The sequence below is a fragment of the Pipistrellus kuhlii genome, unplaced genomic scaffold (genome assembly GCF_014108245.1).
Source record: "Pipistrellus kuhlii isolate mPipKuh1 unplaced genomic scaffold, mPipKuh1.p scaffold_m20_p_2, whole genome shotgun sequence".
NCBI classification, from domain to species: Eukaryota; Metazoa; Chordata; class Mammalia; order Chiroptera; family Vespertilionidae; genus Pipistrellus; species Pipistrellus kuhlii.
The window spans coordinates 102,651,097-102,663,614 of NW_023425515.1; the positions used below are offsets into that span (position 1 = coordinate 102,651,097).

General features: G+C 36.0%; 1 protein-coding gene across 15 annotated transcripts in view; it reads left to right on the forward strand.

Annotated features, from left to right (window-relative positions):
* The window catches only part of RANBP2 (RAN binding protein 2), an 81,991-nt gene extending 70,129 nt beyond the window's left edge, over window positions 1–11,862 (forward strand). For 5 of the 15 annotated variants that reach the window (XM_045584166.1, XM_036447967.2, XM_045584167.1 and 2 more), the window contains 6 exons: window positions 1,721–1,928; window positions 4,497–4,598; window positions 7,405–7,550; window positions 9,101–9,374; window positions 9,471–9,805; window positions 10,663–11,862. In XM_045584166.1, the coding sequence (XP_045440122.1) occupies window positions 1,721–1,928; window positions 4,497–4,598; window positions 7,405–7,550; window positions 9,101–9,374; window positions 9,471–9,805; window positions 10,663–10,968 (1,371 nt within the window). In that variant the 3' untranslated portion in view covers window positions 10,969–11,862. Of the gene's footprint in view, window positions 1–1,720; window positions 1,935–4,030; window positions 4,599–7,404; window positions 7,551–9,100; window positions 9,375–9,470; window positions 9,806–10,662 lie in introns of those variants that run through there. The other 10 variants (XM_045584177.1, XM_045584169.1, XM_045584168.1 and 7 more) reach the window with 10 other exon arrangements.
* Window positions 11,863–12,518: the final 656 nt, after the last annotated feature.

Consider the following 12,518-nt stretch of genomic DNA (forward strand, 5'->3'; position numbering starts at 1 on the left):
CTCCGCATAATGACCTTGAGATTTGTCCAAGTTATTGTGTTATAGTAATAGATTATTATTATAACTATGTAGCATTCCATTAGGTGGATGTATCACAGTATATTCAGTAATCCATTGGAGGTTATTTTCAATATCTTTCTTTTTTTTTTTCCTTACCTGAAGATATTTTTCCCATTTTTTTTTTTTTAAAGGGAGTGTGGAGGAGAGGGATGGAGAGAGAAAGAGAGTGAGAGAAAAAGGGAAGGAGGGATGGAGGGGGGAGGAGAGAGAGAGAGAGAGGAGAGAGAGAGAGAAAGAAATTGATGTGGGAGAGACACGTTGATCTGTTTCCTCTCGCACCCATCCTGATCACCCTGGGGATCAAGCCCACAACCAAGGTACCGGGAATCAAACCTTCGACCCTTTGGTTTGAGAGGCCAATGCTTTTAACTACTGAGCAAAATGGACCAGGGCAAACTACAAAAATGTGTAAATAATGAGGGCTGACAATTTGAACACTTACAAGATTGCACTGTGCCATTGTGACAGTCTTTTGAGTTAATGCATCTATTGTATTAATCATAACCAGTCTTTTTCCTTACAAAGAACTCAAAGAAGAATTCCCAGTATATTGCCCACCCTCTATATATTGTCCTATAAAATTTTAAATTTCTGTTACTGTATTTTCCCTTTAGACTCTTAAAAATTATAAAATTCCCATTTGATTATTTTTTCATGCTTTCTGTTCCTTTGTTGAGAACTTCTATTTTTTCATTTGTTTTAAGAGGTTTTAAGAGTATTTGTCCTTACCTCTTGAAGCTTTCTTATAATAGCTTCTTTAAAAGTCATTCAAACATGGATCATTCAACACATGAATCATTTCATGACATCTCTTACTCCTTGGCCAGAGTGTTGGCTTTTCTTAGGACTTTTTCTTTTCTCTTTTTATTTTAATAATTTAATTGATTTCAGAGAGGAAGAGAGAGAGAGAGAGAAACATCAATGATGAGAATCTTTGATAGGCTTTCTCCTGCATCCCTCCTATTTGGGATGGAGCCCGAAACCTGGGCATGTGTCCCTGACTGGAATTGAACCTGGCACCCTTCAGTACCCATGCTGATGCTCTATCCACTGAGCCAAACCAGCTAGAACTTTTCAGGACATTTTCCATCGATGGCAATGGAGAGCTCCAGTTTTTTTTTGTTTTTTTTTTTTTTTTTTTTTTTTAATCTTCCCCCAACAATATGTTTTTATTGATTTTAGATAAAGAGGAAGAGAAAAACATCAATTCGTTGCCTCCCACAATCATCCCCACCAGGGATTGAACCCCTAGTTATGTGGCTTGACTGAGAATCGAACTTGCAGCAACCTTTTGGTGTATGGGACAATACTCTAATCAACTGAGCCACTGCCTAGGGCGAGAGCTCTAGTTTTATGGACTGTTTTGGAGGTAGGGGTGAAAAACACTCACAAGGTTCTGACAACCAGATTATGCTTCAAGGTTTAGATTCTTAATCCTCCTGTTTTTATTCATCTTTCACAGGCCTCTTCTAAGTACTTTTATCTGTTTAAATTCAGTGTGGTGTTAGGTATTGGAGGAAATAGGATGGAGTGTGGAATGGGAGAGATAAGTTGAAGTGTGCTACTCCATTTTGTTTAGAACCCCCCCCCCAATGTCCTTGGTTTTTAAAAAAATAGGGTATAAGATCCTTTTTGTCAGTTTCTTATTACTTCTTTGCAGAAATCCCACAATGAGGAAGTAACAACTAGCACAGCTGACAGTGTGTGTACAGATGGAACTAAAGTGACTGTACCATTTTTATGCAAGTCTGAAAAACCTGATTTTATAACCAAATCTATTTGCTCATCATCTATTTTTTCTGGAACTGTGGATAAACCTGTAGATTTGTCTACTAGAAAGGAAAATGATGCAGATGCTACAAGCCAAGGTAAAATTTGATATATGTTTACAAAAACCTAGGCATACATTATGTAATGTATATCAGTATGTTTGAAAAGGTATCGATCCTAGAAACTCCCTTTCTTAAAACAAATTTTGTAATATATAAATGGACATAAGATACTTGTAATAATTAGAAATCACTGTCTTTTTAATTTTTTGTTAAGAGTTCAGAATAAATGACACTACCTGAGAATAAATGACAGTAGTTTGCTTACATGGAAATTATCTTTGTGATAGTATTTTTATTTTGTAGTTTCCCCTTATTCACTAGAGATATATTTCAAGACACCAGTGGATGCCTGAAACTGCAAATAGCACAAAACCCCATATACTTCTTCCCCTCCCCCCCTACAAATATAGTCGTCTCTGGGTATCTGTTGCGGAATGGTTCCAGAATCCCCTGCTGTTCCCTACAGATACCAAAATCTATGGATGATCAGTTTCCCTGTGTAAAATGTAATGTTTTTATACAAACTACACATATCCTCTTGAATACTTTAAATCTCTAGATTACTCATAATACCTAATACAGTGTACATAGTTTGTAAATAGTTGTTGCTGTATTGTTTAGCAGGGGTGGAGAACTTTTATTCTGATTAGAGCCATTTGGATATTTTTAACATCATTCTACAATTATAACAGTATATTGTAATAAAAGTTAATGTGATCTCTTTCCCTATCTCTGATAACCAAGATAGCTCCTGAGTGATAGATGGGCACTTTATGTAGCCTGGCTGACTCATGTCCTATGTGAGATGGAATGGGATGGTGTGAGGTTATATCACGCTATTCAGAACAGCACACAATTTAAAATTTGAATTGTTTATTTCTGAAATTTTTCATTTAATATTTTTGGACCATGGTAGACCATTGGTAACTGAAATCATGGAAAAATTTACATATATGGGGGAACTGCTATATTGCTTGAATTATATTTTCACTCAAGTTTATTAAAATTGTTTTAATTATATATGAAGTAATTATTATAAGTATTATAGTAGGGGTGTTAAATATTTATGCTACTACAGTTGACCCAAAAACAACATGTTCTTGAACTGCATGGGTCCACTTACATGTTTTTTTGTGTTTTTTTTTTTAAACTGTAAATGTATTTTCCTTATAATTTTCTTAATAACATCTTTTTTCTAGCATATTTTATTGTAAGAATACACTATATAATACATACAACATACAATATGTGTTCATCAACTTTGGGGCAACAGTAGACAATTAGTAGTTAAGTTTTTTGGGAGTCCGTTGTTATATGTGGATTTTTGACTATTGGGATGTTGATGCCCTTAATTTCACAAATTGTTCAAGAGTCAATTGTACTTAAATGTCTTTCTTTTTCTCTACCTACTTTAAATTAAGTATTTGTTTATAGTAATTAATATTTAATATGCTTTTCCCTGTTTTTCATTCCAGTTGGCATTAGAAGGGGGAAATCTTTTAACATTTTATTTCTTTATATGTGTGCATTCTCGTTACTTAATTTTTCCTTCTTAAAAATTTTTTATTTTATTTATTTTCAACTATCTCTGAGAATATTTTTCCATTAATTTTTTTTAGAGTGCAAGAGAGAGGGAGAGACAGAGAAAATTATTGATGTGAAAGAAACACAATAGTTGATTGCCTCAGGCACATGCCTCAATCAGGGCCCAGGCGAGGAAGGTGCCTGCAACCAAGTAATGCCTCCTTGACCCGAATCAAACCTGGGATCCTTTGGTCTACAAGCTGATGCTGTATCCACTAAGCCAACTTGCTAGGGCACCCTAATTTTTTTAAAGTAGTCATGAATAAAGCACAGATATGGCACTTTGGAGTCTTAATATGGTACAACAGGATGGTAACTTCAGACCTAATATCCCACTTTTAGATGTGGAAAGTAAGGTGCATAGGACTTCACGAGAACCTGCAGCTGCACTTTGACAGAATTAAGACAAGACCCCAAAATTCCTGATGACCAAATATTTTTTAAAAGTCAGGTTTTATGATCTTGTTATTTATAATAGAGAACACAGAAATTCCTTATGAAGATAATTCCTAAAATCTTGCCTTTGAATGAATGTTTTAGATTATACAAGACAGTAGAAAGCAAAAACTGTATACTTCTATATTTGGTTTGTATAGATCAACATCTCATTAAAAAAATTATATTTGGGCCCTGGCTGGTGTAGCATCATCCAGAGCACCAAGAGGTCAACAGCTCGATGCCCAGTGGAGGACCTGCAGGAAGCAGCTGATTGGTGTTTCTCTCTCTTTCTCCCTCGCCCTTCCTCTCTCTCTAAAATTAATAAAAACATATTAAAAATTATATTTGGCATGCTTTTGGTATAGTGGTATTGAAAATAATACCCGTACCTTTAGAAATACTGAAGAAGCTCAGAATTGGCTGAGCCTTGTAATTTTTTTCAGAGAAATAACCATAAGATAAATGCTTCATAAGTAACCCAAGCCCCTGAGTACTAAAGAAGGTTCTACCCCCTTCTTTGGGTCCTTTGATGTTTAATGTTTTTTTTAATTAAATATTAAATGCTCTTTTTCCTTTTGCCAGTCGAAAACAAAACTATTTCATTTGGATTTGGAAGCAACACAGGATTGTCATTTGCAGACTTGGCTTCCAGTAATTCTGGGGATTTTGCTTTTGGTTCCAAAGGTAAGATCAGATAGAGGGATTTTAATGATCAAGTTACAGAATTTAAACACAACTGAAAGAACTAGTTCTTTGCACAGTGTTATAACTAATTTGGATATTTCTTCCCCTTCCCTATTCTGTAGTTCATTTAGAATTTTTAATATAAGGCTTCTATATTTTACTGTTATTTATTTTAAAAATATTTATTGTTGAAAGTATTACATATATTCCCTTTTTTCCCCCATTGACTCCTCTACTAGCCCCAACCCATGCCCAGGCCTTTACCATCCTATTGTCTGTGTCCATAGATTATGCATATATGCATCCAAGTTCTTTGGTTGACCACTTCCCACTCGCCTACCCTGCCTTCCCACTGAAATTCCGCAGTCTTTTCTATGATTCGATGTCTATGGATCTGTTTTGTTCATTAGATTCCATGTATGAATGAGATCATGTGATACTTGTCTTTCTCTGATTGACTTATTTCACTTAGCATAATACTCTCCAGGTCCCTCCATGCAGTCACAGAGGGCTGTGTAGTATTCCATGGTATGAAAGTTGTGTATCTCAACTTTTTTTATCCACTTACCTACTGATGGGCACTTGGGCTGTTTCCAGATCTTAGCTATTGCAAATTGTGCTGCTATGAACATAAGGATGCATACATTCTGACTGATTGGTGTTTCGGATTTCTTAGTATCTACTTATAGAAGTGGGATCACTGGGTCAAATGGCAGTGATTTTAATTTTTTAAACTCCATAATGGCTGTATCAGTCTGCATTCCCACCAGTACCATATGAGGGTTTCCTTTTCTCCTCATTAGTACTTGTCATTTGTTGATTTGTCGAGGGTCCCCTTTTCTTCACATCCTCGTCAGCATTGGTCATTTGTTGATTTGTTGATGGTAGCCATTCTGACAGGTGTGAGATGATAATATCTCATTGTTGTTTTAATTTGTATTTCTCTGATAATAACTTTGAGCATTTTTTCACATGTCTCTTGGCCATTTGTATGTCTGCTTTCGAGAATAGTATTTCATATGGGAACTAAGAGAAAAATAAGGAAAACCTATTTAGGTCTGCCTTTGCCAATGATTGTCACTTTATCATATTTTCTTTAGATTTTGTATTTTCATTAAACTTCAACACATAGTGGAAGTCTCCTTGGTACTGTTACTGTGATATTGATATTGATTGTTGACATGTTTATTTTTATATTTTACTGTTTGGATTATTCCTTCTGATCCCAAGAGAAATAGTGGTTTTCAGCTGTTGGCTTCCTAATAGAATTTCCTGGGTGATTTTATTTATTTATTTATTTATTTATTTATTTATTTATTTATTTATTTATAAAATATATTTTATTGATTTTTTGCAGAGAGGAGAGGAAAGGGATAGAGAGTTAGAAACATGGATGAGAGAGAATCATCAATCAGCTGCCTCCTGCACACCTCCTACTGGGGATGTGCCCGCAACCAAGGTACATGCCCTTGACCAGAATCGAACCTGGGACCTTTCAGTCATCAGGCCAACGCTCTATCCACTAAGCCAAACTGGTTTCGGCTCCTGGGTGATTTAAAAACACACACACACACACAAACTACCTGATAGGTATATTGGGCTTCTTGGTAATGATACCTCAGGCATTGCTATTTTACAAAAGATCTTGGTGTAGTTGTAATATTCACCCAGTGTTAAGAACCACTGCTTTAGAGGAGTTTTGAAAACTTCTGCCACACCTTCCAAAGGTATTTGGGACAATTTAAAAAGTTTCTTTGGGAGATTCTAAATTAATTATTATTGAGCCCCAAACCTGAATATCATCTAATCCATGGTCACTATTTACAGGAAGCCCCCATAAACTCTATTTTGTGTTTTTCTTATTTTATAGCATTTTTTGGCGGTATCTTAAGGATTTTGTGTGTGCATTTCTCCACCCTTCCAACCCCCTTTATTAAATCTGGTTTAGAAGGAGTTACTTTTAGTTATTTAATTAGTTCTTTCTTCATTGCGCCAACTTTTTAAGTGATCTGATACAGTTTTGCTACTTTATGATTTTTTAGTAGAAATGTAGGGTTCTCTTAAGTCACTGATTCATCAAGTGATGACAAATTAAGAGGGGTTTCTTTCCTCTGAGGTAGTGAGGTATTAACAGGCTGGGTCATCTCATTTAGTTTTCACCTGCAAGGTATGAGGGAGAGAAATAGTCTGTTCTTCTGCATGGGAATGGGAATTCTTTTCACCCCTCACAGTCTAATCCTTTGAGGACAGTTGGAGTCAGTGAGCTTTTCCCAAGGCCTAAAGAAATCTAAGCTCCAACACTAGTTACTTCAGTAGGAAGTTGTGAAATATAGAAGTTATAAACATGTTTAGACTTCTTTGACTAATTTTGAAGTAGCACATTTGGCCTCTTTATGGACATTTTAGGTTCAAAGTTATTTTTCTCATGTGATAAAATGTTTTATGAAATAAACTACTTATGGAGCTGAGTTTTGAGAATTCCAAAGTATGTACTTTTTTTTAAGAACCTGCTTTGTTACTGAAAGTATACTTATATTGTTAATATCATGAAGTTTACCAAATGGTCAAATGATCTTATCCTTATATCTGCAAGCATAAATAGTACTAAATGTACTGAACTCACTACATGAGTTGGCCTTGGCAGAATAATATAATTTTAAATAATATAAAAATGGGAGTATTTATTTTAACTACAAGCATATGGCACGTCATCTTAATTTGATGTATTGGTTAAATCATTTAACCAGAGGATTAAAAGCTTATATAAATAGATACCACTATTTAAATATCCTAATTTATTCATCAGATAAAAATTTCCAGTGGGCAAATACTGGAGCAACTGTGTTTGGAACTCAGTCAACCAGTAAAGTTGGGGAAGAAGAAGATGGCAGTGATGAAGAAGTAGTTTATAATGAAGATATCCACTTTGAACCAATAGTGTCATTACCAGAGGTAAATATTAAAGTATGAAAATCTTACTAATAACTTCATATTTTAGGTTTCAAACTTGATTTTCAGGGCTAGCTTTGTTTGCATTTCTTTCAGAATATTTACAGTTTTAAATGGAAGCTCTTTAGTAGAAGTTAAGCTTTTAAGTATAAATTGTCTTTTTGTTAAAATTTATATATAAACTATAGGCTCCTCACAAAATTTGTGCACGGGGAAGGGCATATCCCTCAGCCCACCCTGCATCCTCTCTAATCTGGGATCCCTTTCACAATCCAAGACAGCTGGCTCCCAACTGATTGCCTGCCTGCCTTCCTGATTGCCTCTAACCGCTTCTGCCTGACAACCTGATCACCCCCTAACCACTCTTTGCCATCCTTATTGATGTCTAACTGCTCCCCTGCCAGTCGGATTGCCCTCCCCTGCAGGCCTGGTCACCCCCAATTGTGCTCCCCTTCAGGCCTGATCCCCGCCAACTGCTCTCCCCTGCAGGCCCTGTTGCCCTCAACTACCCTCCTCTGCCAGCCTGGCCACCCCTAACTGCCCTCCCTGCAGGCTTGATTATCCCCTACTGCCTTCTTTTGCACGCCTTGTCCCTCCCAACTACTCTCCCCTGCTGGCCATCTTCTGGTGGCTATCTTGTGTCCTTATGGGGGCAGCCATCTTGTTTATTGGAGTGACAATCAATTTGCATATTACTCTTATTATATAGAAGCCTGGTGCACTGGTGTGGGGCTCTGATCAGGGTGGAGTTCTCTTAGAGTGTGAGGAGGCCTGGGCGAGGAGCCTGTGGTGGATTGTAGGCAAGCCACACGGAGACACTGGTATCTGGGATTTATTTATCTTCTATAATTGAAACTTTGTAGCCTTGAGTGGAGGTCAGGGCTGGCCAGGGTGGTTGGGAAGCTTGGCTTCCTACATCATTGGGGGCAACCCAAGCCTCCTGCTTGCTCCAGCTTTGTGGCTGCAATCATATTTGTTGAGCTAATTTGCATATTTGCTCCTGATTGGCTGGTGGGCATGGCTTGTGGGTGTAGCAGAGGTACGGTCCGTTTGCATGTTTCTCTTTTATTAGATAGGATGTTGTTTGGTATATTATGTATAAAAATATTGTGAAGAGCTAATTTTTTTCATGTTTGTTGTTATAATTCTGGGGGCAAAATATCTAAGATCATACTTGCTAAAGTCCTATAAGTAAAAATAAACTCTACGTTTTCTGGACAAAAATGTTGTTTTAGACAAATTACTTTGTCAGTTTTCAACCTCAAGTAGTTAAATGTTTCTCTTGAAGAACTTTTTGAAACCTGTTCTGTCTTATAAAAGAATATGTTTAATTTTTAAAAGGAGGAAGAATACTTACATAAGAGAAAAAGACTTAATAACAAATCAGGTCTTCACTGCTTCATCTAAATCAGACGTATTCCTAGCCCTAGGATATTACCATTTGTTTTGATAGCACAGTTCACATTTTGTTAATGTCATTACAAAGACAGTATTTTAAGGAATTTGTTATGGAGTATGTTATAACCAGCAGCTTAATTTTTCATCTATTATAGGTAGAAGTGAAATCTGGAGAAGAAGATGAGGAAATTTTATTTAAAGAAAGAGCCAAACTTTATAGATGGGATCGAGATGTTAATCAGTGGAAGGAGCGTGGTGTTGGAGATATTAAAATTCTTTGGCATACACTGAAGAATTACTATCGTATTCTAATGAGAAGAGACCAAGTCTTTAAAGTGTGTGCAAACCATGTTATTACCAAAACAATGGAATTAAAACCCTTAAATGTTTCAAACAATGCTTTAGTTTGGACTGCCTCGGATTATGCTGGTAAATGATACTTTTCACTTTTTAGATTTTGATAAAAATCCCTAACAATATTAAAACATTTTGATTTTGAGATAACTGTGTTCTACTTTTTAATAGATGGCGAAGCCAAAGTGGAACAGCTTGCAGCAAGATTTAAAACTAAAGAAATGGCTGATTGTTTTAAGAGAAAATTTGAAGAATGTCAACGGAATTTATCGAAACTCCAGAAGGGACAGGTATCACTGACAGCAGAATTATCAAAGGAGACAAATCCTGTGGTGTTTTTTGATGTTTGTGCAGATGATGAACCTCTAGGACGTATAACCATGGAATTATTTTCAAACATTGTTCCTCAAACTGCTGAAAACTTCAGAGCACTATGCACTGGAGAGAAGGGTTTTGGTTTCAAGAACTCCATTTTTCACAGAGTAATTCCAGATTTCGTTTGCCAAGTAAGTGTTGACGGTGTATCACAATTGAAGTCTAGAAAAGTGCTCTACACTAATTGGAAATTTGAGTGTTCTTCCTCACCTATAATTTTCTTAAGATATCTTTAGCCTTTTCACACATTGGTGTCACCATCTCAATATATCCTACCACAAAAAATTTTCAGCCTAGCTGAAACCGGTTTGGCTCAGTGGATAGAACGTCGGTCTGTGGACTGAAAGGTCCCGGGTTTGATTCTGGTTAAGGGCATGTATCTTGGTTGCGGGCATATCCCCAGTAGGGGGTGTGCAGGAGGCAACTGGTCGATGTTTCTCTCTCATCGATGTTTCTAGCTCTCTATCCCTCTTTCTTCCTCTCTATGAAAAATCAATAAAATATATTAAAAAAAATTTTTTTTTCAGCCTAAAATAATGGAAATTTTTGATAACTTTAAACCTGTTGTAATTGAGGGTGGGAAAAAGACCTCTTGTCACTTTTTGTCTTTGTTCAAAAATGGGTATTACTTAGTTTTCATACCACATTTTCTTTTCTTTTTTTTAAAATATATTTTATTGATTTTTCACAGAGAGGAAGGGAGAGATATAGAGAGATAGAAACGTCGATGAGAGAGAAACATCGATCAGCTGCCTCTTGCCCACCACCTACTGGGATGTGCCCTCAACTCAGGTACATGCCCTTGACCAGAATCGAACCTGGGACCTTTCAATCCACAGACCGATGCTCTACCACTGAGCCAAACCGGTTTCGGCTTTATACCGCGTTTTCAAGCAAGCTCGGTGTTTAAGACTTACCTATAGTGGTTAGTCTGTGTGCATTGTAATATTTTACTCAGGATCCCTATTAATAAAATTTTTTTTTCCAGGGTGGAGATATCACCAAACATGATGGAACAGGAGGACGGTCCATTTATGGAGATAAATTTGAAGATGAAAATTTTAATGTGAAACATACTGGTCCTGGCTTCCTATCAATGGCTAATCGAGGCCGGGATACCAATAATTCTCAGTTTTTTATAACATTGAAAAAAGCAGAGCATTTGGACTTTAAGCATGTAGTATTTGGGTTTGTTAAGGATGGCATGGATACTGTGAAAAAGATTGAGTCATTTGGTTCTCCTAAAGGATCTGTTAGTCGAAGAATTAGTATCAAAGAATGTGGACAGATATAAAATCATTGTTTTTTTTATAGTATCAAACAAATCAAAATATAGTATAAACAATTGATTTGAAGCTTAGCTATTATGACAATATAGTAATTATGTTCAGCTTTTGAAAATGGACATTTCCAATGTATAAATGTATAATTGCAGCTTATAGCTGTTGTCACTTTTTAATGTGTTACAATTGACCTTGCATGGTGTGAAATAAAAGTTTAAACACTGGTTTATTTCAGGTGTACTTGTGTTTATGTACTCCTGACATATTTGTATTAAAAATGGAATAATACTAATCTTATTAAAAGCAATAGACCGCGTTGAAGGAATATTATATAAGCAACTTAATTATAATTTCTTTTAGGATATTGAACTTCCTGCTTGAATATATTTACTGTTTGAATAAAGGGACCAAAACGGGGGTAATTTTTATTTTAGATTTGAAAATATATTTGGTAATTTTAACTATTGTTGTTCTCATTTATGCATAGAGACTTATGAATGGGCATAGCCCAAAGGTTAGAGATTTAACCAAAGTGCTCTTCGATAATCTTTGCACCTCTTGGATAGTTAATGAACTTCTAAGTAGATACCTTCTTTTCTTAAAATTATATGTAGCTTCCTGTGCCCTTTCAAAGGTATTACATTTATTTTTACATTTAAAACAAGTTGAGTATGTCCGTAGATTTTTTTTTAACCTTTCTGTCATCTATTCCTACTACCTCAAAATTGCAGCTTTGTTCTAGTTGAACTCGAATTTTTCCTTGCAGTTACTGTGATAAAGTGTGAATATTTTAAAAAGATCTATTCCATGTTTTTGGTTAAAGATTTGCTTTATACTAGATTGTTGCAGTAACTTTTTTCTGGTGAATTTTGTAGCAAAAATAAAATGACGATTGTTCACAGCTATGACATTAAGAAAATTTATTGTGCATATAATTGTTTGTTAATTCTAGAACCAAATTAAGGAGGGCAATTAAAGTTCTATAAACTCAAAATGCCACATAATTTCCACAGCCCCCAAAGAAGTGACTTTTTTCAGGTTTGATACACATTGAAAATTTATTTGGAAAATGGCTTGTTTCAAAAGTTAGACTGCTAAAAAAGAGGATATTCTTATAAGCCTACTCAATATAGAACTACAAAGTATCTCATTAGAGCACTAGATTTGGTATTTTCCAATCATTCTAATCACTAACAGTGACTTCCTTCTGCCCTCCTGTGTTCTTCCCAGTGAAATTATTGCATTTAGTAAAAGACAGTGAGTTTATTCTGTTGTTTAGGAATTTGGAAATAGGCTATCCTATATAATAAAAGGCTAATATGCAAATTGACCGAATGGCGGAATGACTGGTCGCTATGTCGTGCCCTGACTACCAAGGGGTAGATGCTCAACAGAGGACCTGTCAGTCTGACATCCTCTGAGGGCTCCCAAACTGGGAGAGGGCACAGGCTGTGCTGAGGAGTTCCCCCTACCCCCACGAGTGCATGAATTTTGTGCATCTGACCTCTAGTCTATTTGCAGTATATAAAAGGCTAAGTGTCCATCTGGCCAGTTGCTGTTA